This window comes from Selaginella moellendorffii, unplaced genomic scaffold (genome assembly GCF_000143415.4).
Source record: "Selaginella moellendorffii unplaced genomic scaffold, v1.0 SELMOscaffold_60, whole genome shotgun sequence".
NCBI lineage: Eukaryota > Viridiplantae > Streptophyta > Lycopodiopsida > Selaginellales > Selaginellaceae > Selaginella > Selaginella moellendorffii.
In genome coordinates, this window is record NW_003314321.1 from 306,415 (window position 1) to 324,110 (window position 17,696).

The following is a 17,696-nucleotide window of genomic DNA, read 5'->3' on the forward strand; positions in this document are numbered from 1 at the left end:
TTAATAGTAGTGTTATTCTTATTCATTAATTCAATTGATCAAATAAAATTTATAATTGTAAGTATATTTGTAATTTATAAATACAAGATTAATCTTATTGCATATCAACCACTAAATGATAGAATAAAAAAGAATATACTAGAAAAGGGCTTAAGAAAGTTTATAAATTATAAATAAGTATATAAATTATAAAGACAAATTTAATATAAATGAATAACAACCATTAAATGGTAGAATATCCTAGAATATCCAAACATATTCTAGATATATTCACTACCATCCCAGTCTCCCTACAAGTTTTCTTAAGCAAACCAAAATTAATATGTAGTTAAAATTTATATAGTAAAAAAAATTGCATATGTAGCATTGACTTGGACTTTGCTATGCATACATGGCAAAAATTAATGCATGCCTATATATAAAAATAAATTATGTTCAAAATATTATTTTATGAGTCACTGATATATGTTATAACAACTTAAGCATATATGTATTTTTTTTTAATATATTTTAGAGGCTACCATAATTGTTTGCCAAGCTACCCATGCAGATATACCTCCCCTCTTAGTAGGTGTAGCTCCACCCAAAAGGTGCCATCACAAAATACTTGTCATAGATATTTTAGTAAAAATAAATAATAAACCATTTTCTTTTATAATTAATTTTAATATAAAAATTATTAAATTGAAAAAATAGAATATATTATTTATATGCTTAATTGTTACTCTATTTAATATTTTAGTAATTGCAAGTGTGTCTTGCTTATTCTGCTTATTTGATAATGTAAAGTTACTATAGCTAATATTCTATAATTCATTATTCAATGTCAATTTGTGATATAATATGATATTTTATCATTTTTTACTTATAAAATATTCTTTTGAACCATCTATTATGGTTTTAGGATAGAAGCTTTTCCAGATAATTAATTAGTTATTTTTCAGTTATTTTAGAATTTCACACAAAGTTTTATTATTTTTAAGAAATTAATACTAACATTTAAATTTATAAATACAAATAAAAAAATGATATTGCTTTGGTTTTTAAAATTATAGTAAATTTAATATCAAGTTTTAATTCATAGTTAAACTATAGCAATCAGATGCATATTTTATTTACTTATGTGCAACTTTTTTTATTTTGTTTTCAATTGCACACAAAATATTATACACATGGTTGCTAATTATAGCAATCAAAACATGTACCATGCCACAATGTGTGCAACCATGTCATCTAATCTTTTTTTATTGATTCTATCCAAATATGCAAAGTATGGGTGAACAAGCTTTATTTGGCAATTGTCTGTGCCTCTGTGTATGGGTGTCTTGAAGTAAAAGGGGTGTTTTGTGAGTTACACATATGTTTTTAAGCAATTCAATACATATTTATTTTAAATTTATATATATTGTATAATATTCTTTTTGCCCTTTTTGAGTATACCTCCCCCCAAAATTGTCTAAATTACTCTAAAATATTTATATACTTAATTTGTTTCTTTTTAATTAGAAATACTTGTGCAAGTGTGACAATTATAATGTTGTTCATGCATGTAGATCTAGGATTTTAGCACATGAAGTCTAATTATCAGTGATGATGTCAATAATGACATTTTGCAATACCACCAAATTAGGATACACCACTGTTGCAACTAAATTAAGACGCAACATTGACAATGTCAAATGAAGACACATTAGAACTAAATCTTGATACATCTCTTTCATTGTCACTTCCAACTTTGTTTCCACCACCAGTATAACACCCTAAAATTCGGCAATCCTAAATAGGTGTTCACAATAGGGAATCTAACAAATAACCTAAAGCCAAAAGAGTTGCATGTAAACTCCTAAATTTGAACTTTCCATAAGATTATCCAATTTAATAGTACTTAAACCCAAGGGTGCTTAACCCTAAGTATTTTAAGACTATTAACCAATTGGAAAAAACTCTTGTTCATGGCACTTTTCTTCTATATTTGAACCATTATAGATTGCATTTCGAGTCATTATCTTTAGTTGCTTACATTACAGATTTGTGTTGAACAATTGCTTCCAAAAAATTGTTATGAGAACAAAGGAAAAAGCAATTAATAAAATTTTGAGCTACTCAAATAGATATTTAGTAAATCTCCCTCTGCCATTTATAATAAATAAACCTTGTGTGCATGATATTCAAGTATGTCAACTTGGACATATATAACTTATTCGAACATAATGGCCTTTCGACAAACAATAATATGTTTCTAGTCTCTTTTTACAAGCTAGGAAAAATGAATATTGATTATCACACCCAAGATGGTGAACAATTAAGATCTTATTTAGAGGAGAAAACCCCTTAAATTCAATAACAAATTTATTAATCATCTTGAGACTTGATAGCTTATGAGGACAATATTTCAACTTATTGATAGTAATCATCAATATAGGGTTTGGATGAAGTGTATTGACAAGTGTTCTTACAATGATTCTACCTTTATGCAAGGGGACTTTTGGATATCAATATATTTATCTTTGCTTACTAAAAAATCAATAGGTAAGTTTGCTAAAATTTCACATTCAACTTCACTTTAACTTATTTTATCATGTTTTAATGCAGACTTGGTCAAATTGTTGTCTAAAAATAGAACTTTGTTTATGATATTGAGAGATTTTTTTTTGGCAAACTTGGGTGAGGAAAACATCCAACAATATTACAATGATGATCTCACAACACTTCTTTGGCACTGATAAACTCAGAATAATGGTACAATATTGTTTAGCAAGCTAATCAATTGTACGTTTGTAATGTGGTGCAACAACAATGAGGAATGTAGAGCTTATACTAAATTTCTATGGTTGCTTGAGAAGTAAGACTTAGTGACACCCAAGCACAACTTGCAATTAGCTTGAAGGTCTTGATACATACTATTAAATCCTTAGCTAAAATGGTTGCCCAATATATGTATTTTAAATTTTGCTCCTTGTGTTTTGATGGTTGTTTACTAGCTTGTAGATGGATATAAATCTTAGAATTTATAAGAAACAAGTGTCAAAGATTTACACTAAAGATTTGTTGACTTGGAAAGCAAGTGCATTGTAGTTTGCATTTAGCAAGCATTGGTTGTGACGTAGGCAAGTAAGCATATTAGCCTAACCACACAATGTCACCTTTGACAAAGCATTGTAGGCTATTGCAAGCTTGGATTTCAAACTCATATTATCCAAGCTAATAGTAGCCAAAAAATCTTCAATAACAACCAATATTGTTTAAAGAGATTTAAAACTCATGAGAACAAAAAAACAAGACAAAGATAGAGATTCTTAACTTGACCACCATATCTAAGATTATTACTCTCACTTAGGCTGTGGTACTCCCCAAGCAATACCTAACATGATAAAGAGGCAACACCATACTCCATATGTCGTGAATGTTACTATAGGTATCAAAAGTTATTTGTTAATGAGTCCTTTTAGATATTCTCCCTTCTTGCCATGATAGCAAGAGGTTGGTATTGTTAGTTCTTTTTTCATTTCTTCTTGTTTAAGTGTTAATAAACTAGGCTTAGCATTTGTATTTAGCCAAATGAATATAAGGTAGAAACTCCTATATATTTTTTGTTGAGAAAACTTAGCTTGGCTCTTAGTTCTTTTTTGCTATGTCTTGCACTTTCTTAACAAGAATCCTCTAGTATTAAGATTAATCACTCAATATTGTCAAATGATAATTTACTATGTTTGCTAAACACCTTCGCTATGATGCCCTTTATGGAGGGTTCTAAATATATAGTAGGGATAGTAGGTAGGTTGGGCATGGTTGACCAACTTGAGGTATAGTTTAGTTTCTGCTTGTGTGCTTGTCCTTGTTTTGCGTCTGATTTAGGTCTAAGCCTAAGTTCTATATTATGCTAATTGATGGAATATTCATATCCTCGCGTTAGACCACCGATATGCTAAAATTGCATCAAACTCTATTTGGCTCCGTTTTACATGTTAGTCTTGACATTGGGATGCTAGATGCTTTAAGAACAAATTGTTACTCTCTAGGAACTATCATATAAACTCTATAACTAATGGTTGCATTAATTTATATCATTAAAGCTTTAATATAGTCAAAGATTTCATAAATGTTTTTGGTAAGGAAACCAATATCACTCTATTGTCCTATCCCTTTGCTCTTTAGGCCATATGCTCAAAAATTATTTTGTGCTCCACTTCCTTTGCTCCTAAACTCTATGCTTAGGAGTTTGGTTTCGTCTTTTCATTTAGTGGCCACTTAAACTCTACTCTACTGCCCTTGGACACGTGGCATGTGGTGATGGAAGGTTAAGGTTTTTCTCTATAGTTATTCTATAATAAACCACCATAGAATAAAGAGTGAAAACCATATATACTACATTTAGTATCAGAAAATTAGTTTTAGCAAGTATTATCTAATGAGATTAGGCAACTGGTCTCATGTAGAGATGAAGATGATAATCTGAGTGGATACATATTTGGGTGCTATAACTTTACATTTATTCATTAGGTATAAATTTTAATTATTTTTTTATGAGCTTGCTTTTGGGCTCATAGGATGGAATAAGATATATCATCTTTATGAGTTTGCGCTTGGGCTTGTGAGTAGAAAAGGGAGTGTAGTTTTATTCATGGATTTTTCACTTTTATATTTAAACCCTAATAGATCATTTTTAAAATTATTCTCTTTGGTTGTTAATATTTGCCTCATGTTGTGAAAGAATAGTTTAAATCAAATTGTAATTTCCCATTTGTTTAAGTTGGCAGTATTTGATCTAATTAGGCCTTTTTTATTGTCAACTACTAGTAATGAATATGTCATTATTGCTTTTGAGTACTTGACTCATTAAGTGGAAGTTGGTGTTTTTGCTAATATATCTAACTATTATTGGATACTTCCTCCATAATCCAATGATATTATAGCATTCTTGTCTAGAGTGAATTTGCAAAAATAATAGTCTTACATTTATAGCTGAGGTGTTTTATATATTGATGTTTTAGTTAGAGATATATCACACTTTCACGAGTGTTTATTATCCACAGTGGTGGAATGACTTATTCAAACTTTTAAGGGGATATCATAAACTAAATAAACTTTAAGCATTTGAATTATAATAGTTTGTTGCCATATCCTAGTATGCATATATTATATGGGTATAGAGTTTTATTGGTGTTTCACCATATACACTCTTATATGGTCATAATTTTATATTGCTAAATTTACTTTTACAATTGCCACGAGCTATTGCAGGATTAATATTTAATATTCTTTCACTAGTTTGAGTGGAGTCTACTAAACACATAGCCTGTATATATGTGGGATAACAACAACTCTCATCATTATCCACTTACTAAGTACAAAGTGGATAACTCAGTGTTCATTCATTTTCTTAATCTTATGATATATAATTTATCTAAGTGACTCTTTACCTAATGAAAGGGACCATGTCAAATGTTTTAGCGAGTTGAACTATAAATTTATAAGGTTCATTACAACAATAAGCCAATCTTCTAGAAATTATATATGTACAATGACTAAAGGGTATCATCCCAACCCATCAAGAAAAGAACTCTAATTGACTTCCATCTTTCCAAGAGGAAAGGATACTATAGAGTATATATTATTATTAGTGTATTGAGATTTTGATAGCTAACCACTTGTTTTTATATATAAACTAGGGTTTTGGATTTGTATTCCATGCATTTATAGTATAATATCTATATTAATAATATTAATTTTATAAGGTTTTTTTATCTTTTATATGGATGTATATAATAATATCTATATATATTAATATTTCCAAGTAAAGGCTCATGATGTAAATAATCTTTTGCATCTAGTACCTACTTTTAATAATAATTATTCTTAGTATTTTTTGAAAAACTTATTCTGGGTCTAAGTGGCAATATATTGGTGCACATTTTTAAAAATAATTATACAGGGAAAATATAAATTCATAATAAAGTGATTAATTAAAGTGTATAATTCTCAATTAATTGATGATGAATAGTATGAGTAGAATGCAGAATAATTAAAATTATAACTAACAGTTAATTTATCTTACAATGATCAATAAAATGTAAAACTTTTTGATAAAGACCTTTTTTATTTATTTATTTTGGAACTTCCAAAAGCCTGTTGTAACAAGTCGTGTTCTTACCTGTTAGCTAAGAACTCTTCGAATGATTCTTTTGATACCAAAAGAAGCTTTGTTAGCTATCAAGAGAATCGTCTGAAGAGTTCATGCTCGTTGTTGCCTCGGGTCTAAGTTTCCACTTTCCCTTGTCATACTTTGTCAGAGGCTTTACTCGCAGGTCACCATCCGGAAATACTATAACCTGGAGGAAGCAAAAGCTTAGAACGCGATTTTTGTGTGGCTTGTTACCTGGTCCATGCATTTCTCGTCGATCGATTTCACAACCTCGGGATTGACACCTTCCTTGATAGCCTTTGCAAACAATATAGTACCAGTGGAACCTCTCTCGAAGAAAAGAAAAAACTGGTACCTCAGATTTCACAGCTCGGAGAACTGAGTTGAAGCTGGAAGCTCCCTTCACCAATAGCTTGTTCTTACGCAAATAGTTCTGGAAAGAAACATTGTTTTTAAGTTAGTGAGGAAAGGAGAGGAAGGAAAGAACCAACTGACACAGCCAAGCATTTCATTCTTGAGAGTATTGATCGCCTGCTCCTGTCGTCGTTGATAATCCATGGCTTCTTTGTGCTCCCCCTCCAAACGAGCCGCAAGCTTGAGCAAGGCTTCTTTCTCCCCGTTCAGAATGAGGCTTGCTTGCTCGAGTTCCACGATTCGCTGTTGGTCCCATTCTCCCGTGTCGATGATCCGTCCCAGCCGATCACACTCGGACCTTGTCTTTTGATTCTCGTTCTCAAGAACAGCAGCATACTCCTCTATTCGATACGATCGCTCTTGCAATTGGATCTGGAAAACCACCCCACTTCAGTCCCCAGGAAGAAAAAAGGAAGTTGCTTTACCTGCATGTAAGTGATCCAAGCTTCGAAGAACCATCTAGTTCTCAAGTGAGTGCATTTCCTCCTTGCTCTCTCACAGGTTCGCCTCTTCCATATCTCCTCCAAGCAAATCTCACGGAGATCAGTGAAGTACCGTTTGAGACGTGCGCGGATGATCCTAGTTGCGATTGTGTCGTACTTCATCTTCCGCGAGATGAACAGCCTCCACATCTCGAATGCAATGCTTAAACGGCATCTCCTCATTCTTCTCCTCCGGAATTTCAAGAACGAAGTTTCATCGTCCCACGTCCATATGCAATCTTGTGCAACTCTTCTTTGTCTTCTCTGGATAACTCTCAAGTCGCGCTCTCTGATAAGTTACAACGGAGGAAACCAAAGGAAAGGATTATAATTGTCCGGAACGCTCAAGATGGCTTACCTCTTTCTTGGATATCTCTCCCAGAGCTTAAAGCCGACGGCAACTTTCCTCCTGGTAACGATGTAAAAGATGTGATTGCGTCGAGATCTTGTGTCTTTCAAAATTTCCAGTCCAATCTGTTACACAAGCCAGAATTATGAAGCCTTCCAAAGATGACAACAAACGCTCCACAAACCTTGAAAGCAAAGAAAGCTCGATGCAGTCGTCGCCTTTTGATTGCATTCACAGCTCTCTGCCTCACACACCCCCGTTGCCTTACGTTTAGATCACGTACGAGCTGCTTTTCTCTCCTAAAAAACGTAGATAATGAGAGACAAGGAACGAGAAAACGAACGAACCAGTGTTTCTCGTCCTCGCGAAGCCTCTTCTTGACGAGTGACGACCACGCTCTCCTGTAAGGACAATCTGCACGGTTTTAGAAGCTGATCAATCCTCTCCCTCGAATTATTCGTGAAAACCCAAAGAGCAAAGTCCTTCGTTACCAGATGCGTTTGAGGCTGTGGCGGCGCAGCAGATTCTGGGCGGACAACTGGAGTTTCATGAACTTGTGCATGCGTAGCCAGCAGATGTGCCATGCATCAAAGGCGCGGCCCAGCCTTCTTCTCAGCGCGTAGTCTCTTGCGTTTCTCATGGCAACTCGCCGCGCGAGTTTCCTTTGTACGTAGAAAATCCACGCAAGGAAAGCCGACTTGTAATAGCGAAAGTTCCTCTTCCTCATCTACAAACACACAGGAATTCTAAGTTTCTACAAAGCTCAAACGGAGAAAAACTTTGTAAACCTGGACAGTGAGCAGCGTCATGTTCTTCTCGATCACGCTCTTCACCCTCTCAGTGTTGGCTGCCAGATCCTCGAGCTCATCATACGCTAGCTGCATTGGCAGCTCGTAATCCTTGACTGCCATCCTCAAAGCCTGGGGCGAAGCAAAGCGAAGAGAAAAGAGAGAGAGAGAGAGAGAGAGAGAGATCATCGATCGATCCAAAATCTGCTCGAAATCGAGAGCTTACCAGGAGGCGCGCTTGGAACTCCGGCACGCCCGAGTCGCCCAGCGCCATTGTAGCCGGCATTCTCAATTCTTTGCTGGAGCGCCTCCTCTTCATCACTTCCCGGATGTATTCCGCCTCGACGTCGTCCACCATCGAGCCAGCTCGAGAGGAATCCCTGCTGCTGGGGGCCTGCCGCGAGGCCGCCCTGCCCGCCATCGATCGCTCGTCAGAAATTTCAAAAGGGCAAAAAGCCCTAATGCGTGGTCTTAACTACCTTAGTAATGTGTAAGAGTAAATTATTAAACCCATTGAAGTTTTAGAAGAGCTGATGACGTATTTTCTCAAGGTTTACAGTGCTTTGTCCAGGTTTTCGATAGTGAAATATCATGTAAACCTCTAAGTGGAAATCATAGTGCAAAAATTATTTTTGATTGGATAGTGGACTTTGTTATTTGTGAAATTGTCTTTTGGTGCTGGAATCAAACTGGCTCTACATAATAAACTCTCCAAGACCAATGTATGAACGAAATGGAAGATGGTGGCTGGATATCAAAAACTGGACAACAGGTGGTGGATGGCACAAGCACCCCAAAAATTGCTTGAAGACCCACCACAATTGCTTGAAGACAGAACAGTTGGAGCAGTTAAATATGAGATTTACCTCTCCACTGTAAATCCACTGGGTTGCAATCCATGTATCTACCAGTCTGTGTGTGCAGCACACTTTAGCATCATATAGATGTGGGAATCAGCCTTTGTGGTTAGAGATGGGAAGGAGTTCCCGGGTAGGGCAAGCACATTTCTGCCCAGAACAGGCAAACCTGGCAAGTGCATTCTGAAGGGAACAAGCGAGCCCATGCCTAGGGAACGGCCTTAACAAGTTGTGGCAAGACTGTTAATAGACACATGGCATAACATTATTTGAGGATGAGAGGGTTCACTTGGCAGCTAGCAGCTAAGTTTTGGAGAACTTGGCAGTTGTCAACCACGTTCTCGTGATTCAATCCAATGGCCACTAATGGCTAAATCAAGTTAATGGGTGAACCACAGCCTGTTAAGAAGGAGTTCCCTAGTAGGGTGAGTATGTTTCCGCCCAAAATAGGCAAGCCAAGCATTAACCTGGCCACCACATTTAGGAGGGGACAAGTGAGCCCATGCCCGGGAAATGGACTTAATGGGCTGTGGTTAAACTGTTAACAGACACATGGAATAACATTATTGGAGGATGAGAGGGTTCTCCAAAACTTGGTAGCTATCATTGTAACCATGTGTTTTTTATTATCAAAATGGAAAACCATTTCATGGGCTTCTGATAAAGGAGGTTTAAAAGAACATTTTTTATTAGGAAAAGCACATTCAAACACATATATAGCAACACTCTTGAATCCATTTCCTGCTTGATAAACTTTTCAAGCAACTTACAATAGGATACATCCAGAGCAACTTATCCTTGTTCATGTGTAAGAAGCCCAATGCTCAGCCAAGGACACCACTTTCCTCTACCTTAGTATGGACAAACTCTGGTGTAGTGCATTGAAGAGGGTGTGTTATGTACAACTCACCTACCATTTCTTGAGTCTGAGAGATAGTGCATGTGAAAAATCTATTTAATGATAGTTTTTAATTGTTTAAATCTAGAGTGTTTTAAGTTTAATCATAAAATAGATACAATAAGGTATATAATTTAAAAGATATTGTTGAGCTGGCAAAATAAAAATATGTTTACTAGATTGCAATAATAAAATTTATTGAATATAGTTATTTTGGTACTTCTATTGTCACCTAAAAACTCTTTATAATTTAAATTAATTATATATTGTGAGTGCATGGAATATGGAAAGGGAATATAGAAAATATACATATCAATTAACCCAAAAACCCTAACTTATATACAAGAGCAAGTGGTCCAAATTGAAATTAATCCAACGGCTACTAAAATCCCACTACACTAATATTAGTATACAGCATTATAGCCATACACTTAGACTTTATATTATCCTCTTCTTTTGGAATAATGGAAGACCATTAGGGTTCTTTTGTAGATGAACTGAGATCTAGAGGAATGTTAGGAGGAGGCATCAGCAGATTTGTTAGTGGTATCAGTTGTTCTTGATCCCTTTGTACAAAGCGTTCCAATCACTGCATATGCATAATATCTGGAGGATCAGCTTACTAGACGTCATGCCAAACCTCATAAACTTGTGGTTTAACTTGCCGCAACACCCAATATGGTCCTTTCTACTGAGCAAAGAGCCCCTTAGATAAACCACATGCCGTAAGATAGGGAAAACAGACTAACACTAAATTATACATTTTATACTTTGCAGTTGGATGATGATGGGAGTTATAGCACTATTGTTGTCCCACTTGTATACGGATTAAGTGTTTGGCAGACTTCACTTGGACAAGTGGAAGAATGCTTGTCAAATATTGATCCCACAACTTAGCATCAGTAGTTCGTGGCAATTGTAAAGGTAAATCCAACTCTGTTGGTAATATTAGATCATGATTATATAAAAGTTTATATAGTGAAGCACTAATAAAATTTCTGCACCCCTATGACATATGCATACTGAAGAAACAACAAATAGCTATCCCAATTCAAATGCTAAAAGTTTATATACTTCGCAATCATTCCTTTGAATGTCCGAATGAGCCATTCCACCAAACCATTTGACTGTGGATAATAAACACTCATGAAAGTATGGCTTATCCCCAACCAAGACATCAAAACATGAAATCCCTTAACTATAAATGCAAAACTATTATCTGAAAGAATCTACTCTAGACAAAAATGCTAGAACACCACTTAATTGAGGAGGAAGTATCTAATAGCAGTTGCAGAGGTGCTAGCAAGAGCACTAACTTCCACCCAATAAGTCAAATAATTAAAAGCAATAATAACATATTCATTGCCAATAGTCAACCGTGGAAAAGGTCCCATAAGATCAAATGCCACAAACTCAAACGGATGGGAAATTGCAATTAACTCCAACCATTCTTCTGCAGCACAAAAGGGAGTATTATGAATTGGGCACCAAACACAGTTACACACATATTGGATAACATCACATCACATCTCTAGCCAATAGAAAGACTTGTGCAGCTTTTCGGTCACATGACAATGTCCCATATGCCTGCCTAAAATAAGAGAATCATGGTAAGCATGGAGAAACCATGTAATAAAGACGAAAGGCACCACCAGCCATAAATGATCATCAGGATTTGTCCCCACAAAATAAAGAAGGTTATCTTCAAAGCAATATTGAGAATGTAAATGCTAAATGACCAACCAAGTTCTTTTACTTTAATAATGAAGTAACGCTAGCATGATCAATGTCTAAGAACCATATAGATATATATGAAGTTTCTCAAAACCCCAGATTGTTGCTAAACACTCCTTTTTTATCATGAAGTAGTTTACCTCCACTGGTTGTAATGTACAATTTATATACATAATGGGATGGCACTGACCAAGCACACTCGAACTCTCTTGCACAAACACTCCTCCAAGACCAATATCAAAAGCATCCATACACAAAATGAAAGGTCGAATGTAGTTAGGATATGCCAAAACTGGAGGAGTCGTCAATAACTCTTTGAGATACATGAACGCCCGCTCACAGTCCGCAAACCAAATGAAAGATGACATTGATGACTTTAGCAACACTCGCAATGGTGCAATGCAATCAGAAAAATGATCCACAAAAAAACTAAGATACTGCACCTTGCTCAGGAAGCGTTGCATATCGTTCACAGACTTTAGAGTAAAAAACTTTAGAACAGTTACAAGTTTGTCAAGATCTATTTGCAAACCTTCACAAAAAATATAGTATCCAAGATAAGTCGTGTCCTTACACCCAAACATGCACTTCGACTACTTCAGCTTTAAACTAACATTTTGTAGCCGATCCAACACTTTACAAACATCACGGACATATTCCTCCCACGTCCCCTCTGAATGGATCAACATATCATCAATAAAGTCAGCAGTCACCTCTGGCATATTACAAAGAACCTCGTCCATCATTTACTAGAAAGTTGTTGGAGCATTGTGTAAACCAAATGGCATCTCCAAGAACTCGTACAAACTAAACGGTGTATGAAAGGCAATTTTAGGAATATCTTTTTTGGCCATCAGTACTTGTTAGTACCCAAAAGCTAGATCTAGCTTGGAGAACTAACAACTTCTCCCTATGCAATCCAAAAGATCAGTAGTGTGAGGAAGAGGGTACACATCTGGGATCGTCACTTTGTTTAACAGAAGATAATCAATGCAAAAACAAATACTCCCATCAGGCTTCGTCACAAGATGAGGTTCACATGCCCAAGGACTCTACAACTTTCAAATAACATTCTTTTCCAACATCTCGTTAACATTTGCACATAAAATTTTGATCTCTTTGGATGACCAACGATGAACAGGAACTTTGATTGGACAAGCATCCCCAATTGAAATCAGATGATGTGTGGCAATCTTGGCCCTAGATAATAGGTCAAATTCAAAAAGATTGGCATACTCCTTCATGAGCCGGTCAACCATTGCAACACAAAGATTGTCAGAGGGATCAGAAAAACAGAACAAAATGGAAATACAGGAGGAAGTAGTGGGGAGATAAAAGTAATGGAAGTAGAGGTAAAAGCAAAGGGATGAAGAGGTATGGAAGTGAGAGGAATGAATGAAATATAAAAAAGTATAAGACAAAGGGAGAAAGTTTTAAAGTCACATTTGGCATGATTGTGTTGCAACCAATCCATACCAAGGATGAGGTCAAAAGCTTGACTGAACACCATTTGTAATGATTGGAACCTAAATTCAAGATTGCTCATATGCACAACTAAGTCCACCTCATCCAATACACATGCATGTGTATTGCCATTGCTATAAAGAATGAAAATTGGCTTTGCCACACGATGCAAGTGTAGACAGCAATATGTGGCAACAAGTTGAGCAATAGAAGATAAACTTGAACTTGTATTAACCAACATGGAAAGGATAATAGGAGACCTTTTGTTATAAAAACAAGCTTGGAAAGTAAACACTAAATGAAGTGGTGCCGAGTGAACATCTTGATGATACTTCCAAAAGAAAGGTGGAGGGGTCGTTGACTTATTCACGCAAGGTCCTTCCGTTACTCGTGCAACTCCTCGTTTCCCAGATGCATCTCGGTGTACAGATCTTCCATTGCAGCAACACTAACAAGACGTTGTTGATGCCAAGGTCTCCACCTAGGAAATGGAGGACCCAAATCTAGAAAATGCCGACAATGCTGATAAATGTGACTAACTTCATTACATGCTTAGTAGCAAACACCACGGCCATAACCACATCCTCGCCCTTGTCCTTGGACTCGAGCAACAGTAGCATCAACCTCCATTAGAACAGGACCATCGCCCATAGGAAATAGAGCTGAAGGACATGCAGTGAGAAGTGGAAGAAGCGATATCTCATAATGTTGTGCTAAGTGAAAAGCATTGTCAAGGGTGGCTGGAGCAAGTGCATGCACAAGTTTGACAAGATTTTAACAAAGTGCTAGCCACAACATTCCTAACTTGATCGACTCTGACATATTTGGTTTCATATGAAGCAATAGGCTTTAGAAACAAATGCCAAATTGCATCACCAACTCAAATAGCCTTTAACGAAGACAATGCAATTGTTGAAAGGAATCATCACAATTGTCGGCATATTTGAATGCGTGTTTAAAGACGTCCGGAAGAACACTCCAATCTTTACAAGTGGTTACACTTAAACTATTGTACCATTACAATGCCGTCCCTTGGAGATATATGGGAAACTCAAGCAAACATCAAGCATCATCTTAAAATTGATATGTGGTAATCATTGTGAAGTGATTATCCCAATGGTACACATCATCCTTAGGATTCCCACGAAAACACTCTAGCCAAACGCAAGAATTGGCACCAAGAGTAGGAAGAGTTATATTATGTGCCATGAATGTTGCTATTAACTGAGTTTGGTTGTTCAATTGCAAGTGCATAGCATCAAGCAATTGTACCAACTGCTGCTCCAAAGTTAAAGGAGGAGGAGATTGTTACTCTACCATGAAGATGAATGAAAAGAAAAGAGTAAAAGAAATGAAATGAAAAAAACTAGAAGGAAAGGGAGATTTAAACAATGCAAAAGTTAAATGTAAACCAAAATCCTGAATGGAAATAACAAAAGAAAGGAAATGAAAAAAGTTAGATTTAGACAATGCAAAACCTAAATCTAAACCAAAATCCAAAATCCAAGCACTCCTTAGGGAAAATCAAAAGTACCCCTCATTTCCACCAATATGAGTGCATGGAATATAAAAAAGGATAAATTAGCCCAAAAACCTTATCTTATATACAGGAGTGAGTGGTTTGGATTGAAACTAATCCAACGGCTACCAAAACCCTATTACATTAATATTAATATACGGCATTGTAGCCATACATTTGGACCTCACAATATATATTTTTTAGAAACCAACACAATAAAAATAATATCAATAAAAGGTTTAGAAAATAAATTAAAAGTCCTAATTTCACTTTATAATCAACATAATTTTAAATAACTTTAAATATTTTTTACTATAATTTTAAAATATACAAAAATAAATAATTTCTAAGTATAAATGCTACCCAAGATTTCCATCTCAGTTGAATATACATTTATAAGTATAAGTTTCAGCTGGAAATTTTTTTTAAATATGTATATAATATGGTGTAAATATTAAGTATTTATAAATTCTTCAATTACTCTTTGAAATTTATGTTTTTCATGTAGAAAATAACTAAATATGAATGTAAATTATATACTGCTATACCATTGTAATCTAGATTTACTATTTATTTTATTCATATAAATATAGTAAACTGTTAAAGTATTTTTAATACAGTTTGATGGGTGGGGAGTGGAGGCTCTCGGGCAGCTGGGGTTGGTGTGTATTGTATTTGACTATGTTAGTAGAAACGTGCTGATTTAACACTTCCAAGTGCTTCGTTTTATTCTTTCTTCTTTTCACATAGCAATAATTCAAGTAGACATTGTGATTGTTTCAAAAAAAGCTTCTGGTGTGTATTGTATTTTACTATATTAGTAGAAATGTGCTGATTTAACACTTCCAAACGAGGTCTGTGCTTCGTTTTTTTCTTTCTTCTTTTCACATAGCATTGTTTCAAAAGCTTCTGGTGTATGTTAGTATAAATCTGCTGATTTAACACTTCAAACGGAGGTATATTTGACTCTTCTTTTATTTCTTACCTCTGGTGCCCCATCTCCTTTCCGGATTTAGGCGATGGAGAACGAGCAGCTCCTGCTTGAGAAGCTCGAGAGCTCGAGCTGGAGTCCCGGTGAGGCTCAGGATAAAGTTCTGACCGAGATCCTGGGGAAGAATGCCACCACAGTCTACTTCAACAGGCATGGATTGCGAGCAGCAACCAAGGAGGTGTTTCGGCAGAGAGCGCCGGTCATTGAGTACGAAGACATCAAGGATGAGATCAATCGAATTGCCGACGGCGAGGCCTCTACTTTGCTCTGTGCGAATCCTATCACGGATATGTTCACGAGGTAAGTTTCTCTCTAGGCCTAGTTTTTTCGATTTTGCAAACATCTTTTGGCAGCTCTGGGACCTCCGGCGGGGCTCACAAGCTGTTCCCGAAAGCGGAGGGACACTATGCTGTGTCGAATTACTTCTTTGATCTTGCCACCGCTCTGCTCAACAGGTATTCGTCGTCATTTTCCTCCAAAGCTTATGATTGTTTGTTCCTTCGAATCTGTAGGGACTTGCCTGGACTGAGGACCGGCAAGGCTTTGTACTTCTTATACGTGAGAAGTGGCCGCAAGACTCCTGGAGGGCTTCCAGCTTATCCAGCACTGACGGGATACTACAACAGTCTTGAGTTCCGCAACCGGCCTTTCGATCCAAGCAACGATTATACAAGCCCCATGGAGGTGATACTTTGCACGGATAGCGTGCAAGCCTCCTACTGCCACTTGCTGTGTGGTTTGATCCACGCCCGAGACGTGACGAAGCTGGGCTGCTTCTTTGCGTCCGCGCTCGTGAGGTCGATAAGGTGCCTCGAAGCCTGGTGGCAGGAGCTGTCCAGGGACATACGAACAGGAACTTTGTCCGAGAGAGTTGTGGATCCGGCTTGCAGAGAAGCCGTGGAGAAGATCTTAAGGCCGGATCCAGAGCTTGCGAACGTGATCGACGAGGCGTGCTCGAGTGGAAGCTTGAAAGGAATCGTCCGGAAGCTGTGGCCCAGTGCCAAAGCTATCGACACAGTCGTCACCGGTGCTATGGAGCAGTATGTTGGAGAAGTCGACTATCTCACCGGCGGCCTGCCAATAGCATCGATGATCTACGCGTCCTCGGAGTCTTTCTTTGGAGTGAATCTCAAGCCGCTTTGCGAGCCGTCCCAGATCTCCTACATGTTTCTGCCCGAGACCTCCTACTACGAGTTTCTGCCGGTGGCTCGATCGGAGGAGAAAGTTTCTCGTAAAGAGCCCGTGGAACTCGTTGATGTGGAACAAGGCCACGAGTACGAGCTTGTGATCACGACAAACGCTGGTAAAGCTTCCAGTTCATTGTCCTGGCTTGTGTCTTTATCTTTTCTGGCTCTTTCCATCAGGATTGTACAGATATCGCATGGGTGACGTTCTTAGAGTCGAAGGCTTCCACAACAAAGCTCCGCTCTTCAGCTTCGTCTGCCGGAGGAACGTTCTACTTAGCATCGACTCGGACAAAACGGACGAGAAGGAGCTCCAGACCGCAGTCATGAACGCGTTTGCGGCATTGCGAAACGGCGTCACGAGCAAGGAGGGGGAAGCAATAAGATTGACGGACTACACCAGCTATGCCGACCTCTCCTCCAATCCTCCGCACTACGTGATTTACTGGGAGCTGTCCAGCGAGCTTCACTTGGAACCGGAAAAGGCAGGAGAGTGCTGCTACAAGATGGAGGAATCACTGAGCGTGGTGTATCACAGGGGGAGGATGGAGAGATCCATTGGAGCTCTGGAGCTGAGGCTTGTGACACCAGGGACTTTCAATCGAATCGCTGATGATGCCGCATCCAGGGGTGGAAGTGTTGCTCAATTCAAGCTGCCAAGGTGTGTCAAGAAAAATGCGACCAGGATGCTGGAAATCGTGGAGAGTGGTGTATACCAGCAGTACTTCAGTCCAAGAGCACCGAAGTATTAATATTATTTTGATTGCTTGATCGTAAAAACTCTAAAATTACAGCAAATTTTATTATGGAAACTGCATGGTAAATTTAATTATGGAAACTACTATGGAAACTGCATGGCACACAATAGTTGACA

At 37.2% G+C, this 17,696-nt stretch overlaps 2 protein-coding genes across 2 annotated transcripts; one reads left to right on the plus strand and one right to left on the minus strand.

Moving 5' to 3' along the window:
- Positions 1 to 6,084: 6,084 nt before the first annotated feature.
- On the minus strand, positions 6,085 to 8,596 carry LOC9644578. The gene is made up of 11 exons (XM_002983951.2): positions 8,402 to 8,596; positions 8,176 to 8,307; positions 7,879 to 8,114; positions 7,735 to 7,788; positions 7,572 to 7,686; positions 7,397 to 7,512; positions 6,982 to 7,327; positions 6,638 to 6,928; positions 6,498 to 6,575; positions 6,377 to 6,439; positions 6,085 to 6,329 (listed from the first exon to the last, which is right to left on the minus strand). The coding sequence occupies exons 1-11, from the start codon at positions 8,594 to 8,596 to the stop codon at positions 6,204 to 6,206; spliced, it is 1,752 nt and encodes a 583-aa protein (XP_002983997.1). The 3' UTR covers positions 6,085 to 6,203.
- A 7,037-nt stretch (positions 8,597 to 15,633) lies between these two features.
- LOC9644579 (indole-3-acetic acid-amido synthetase GH3.6) lies at positions 15,634 to 17,634 on the plus strand. The gene is made up of 4 exons (XM_024689178.1): positions 15,634 to 15,938; positions 15,992 to 16,093; positions 16,151 to 16,941; positions 17,003 to 17,634. The coding sequence occupies exons 1-4, from the start codon at positions 15,667 to 15,669 to the stop codon at positions 17,572 to 17,574; spliced, it is 1,737 nt and encodes a 578-aa protein (XP_024544946.1). The 5' UTR covers positions 15,634 to 15,666; the 3' UTR covers positions 17,575 to 17,634.
- Positions 17,635 to 17,696: the final 62 nt, after the last annotated feature.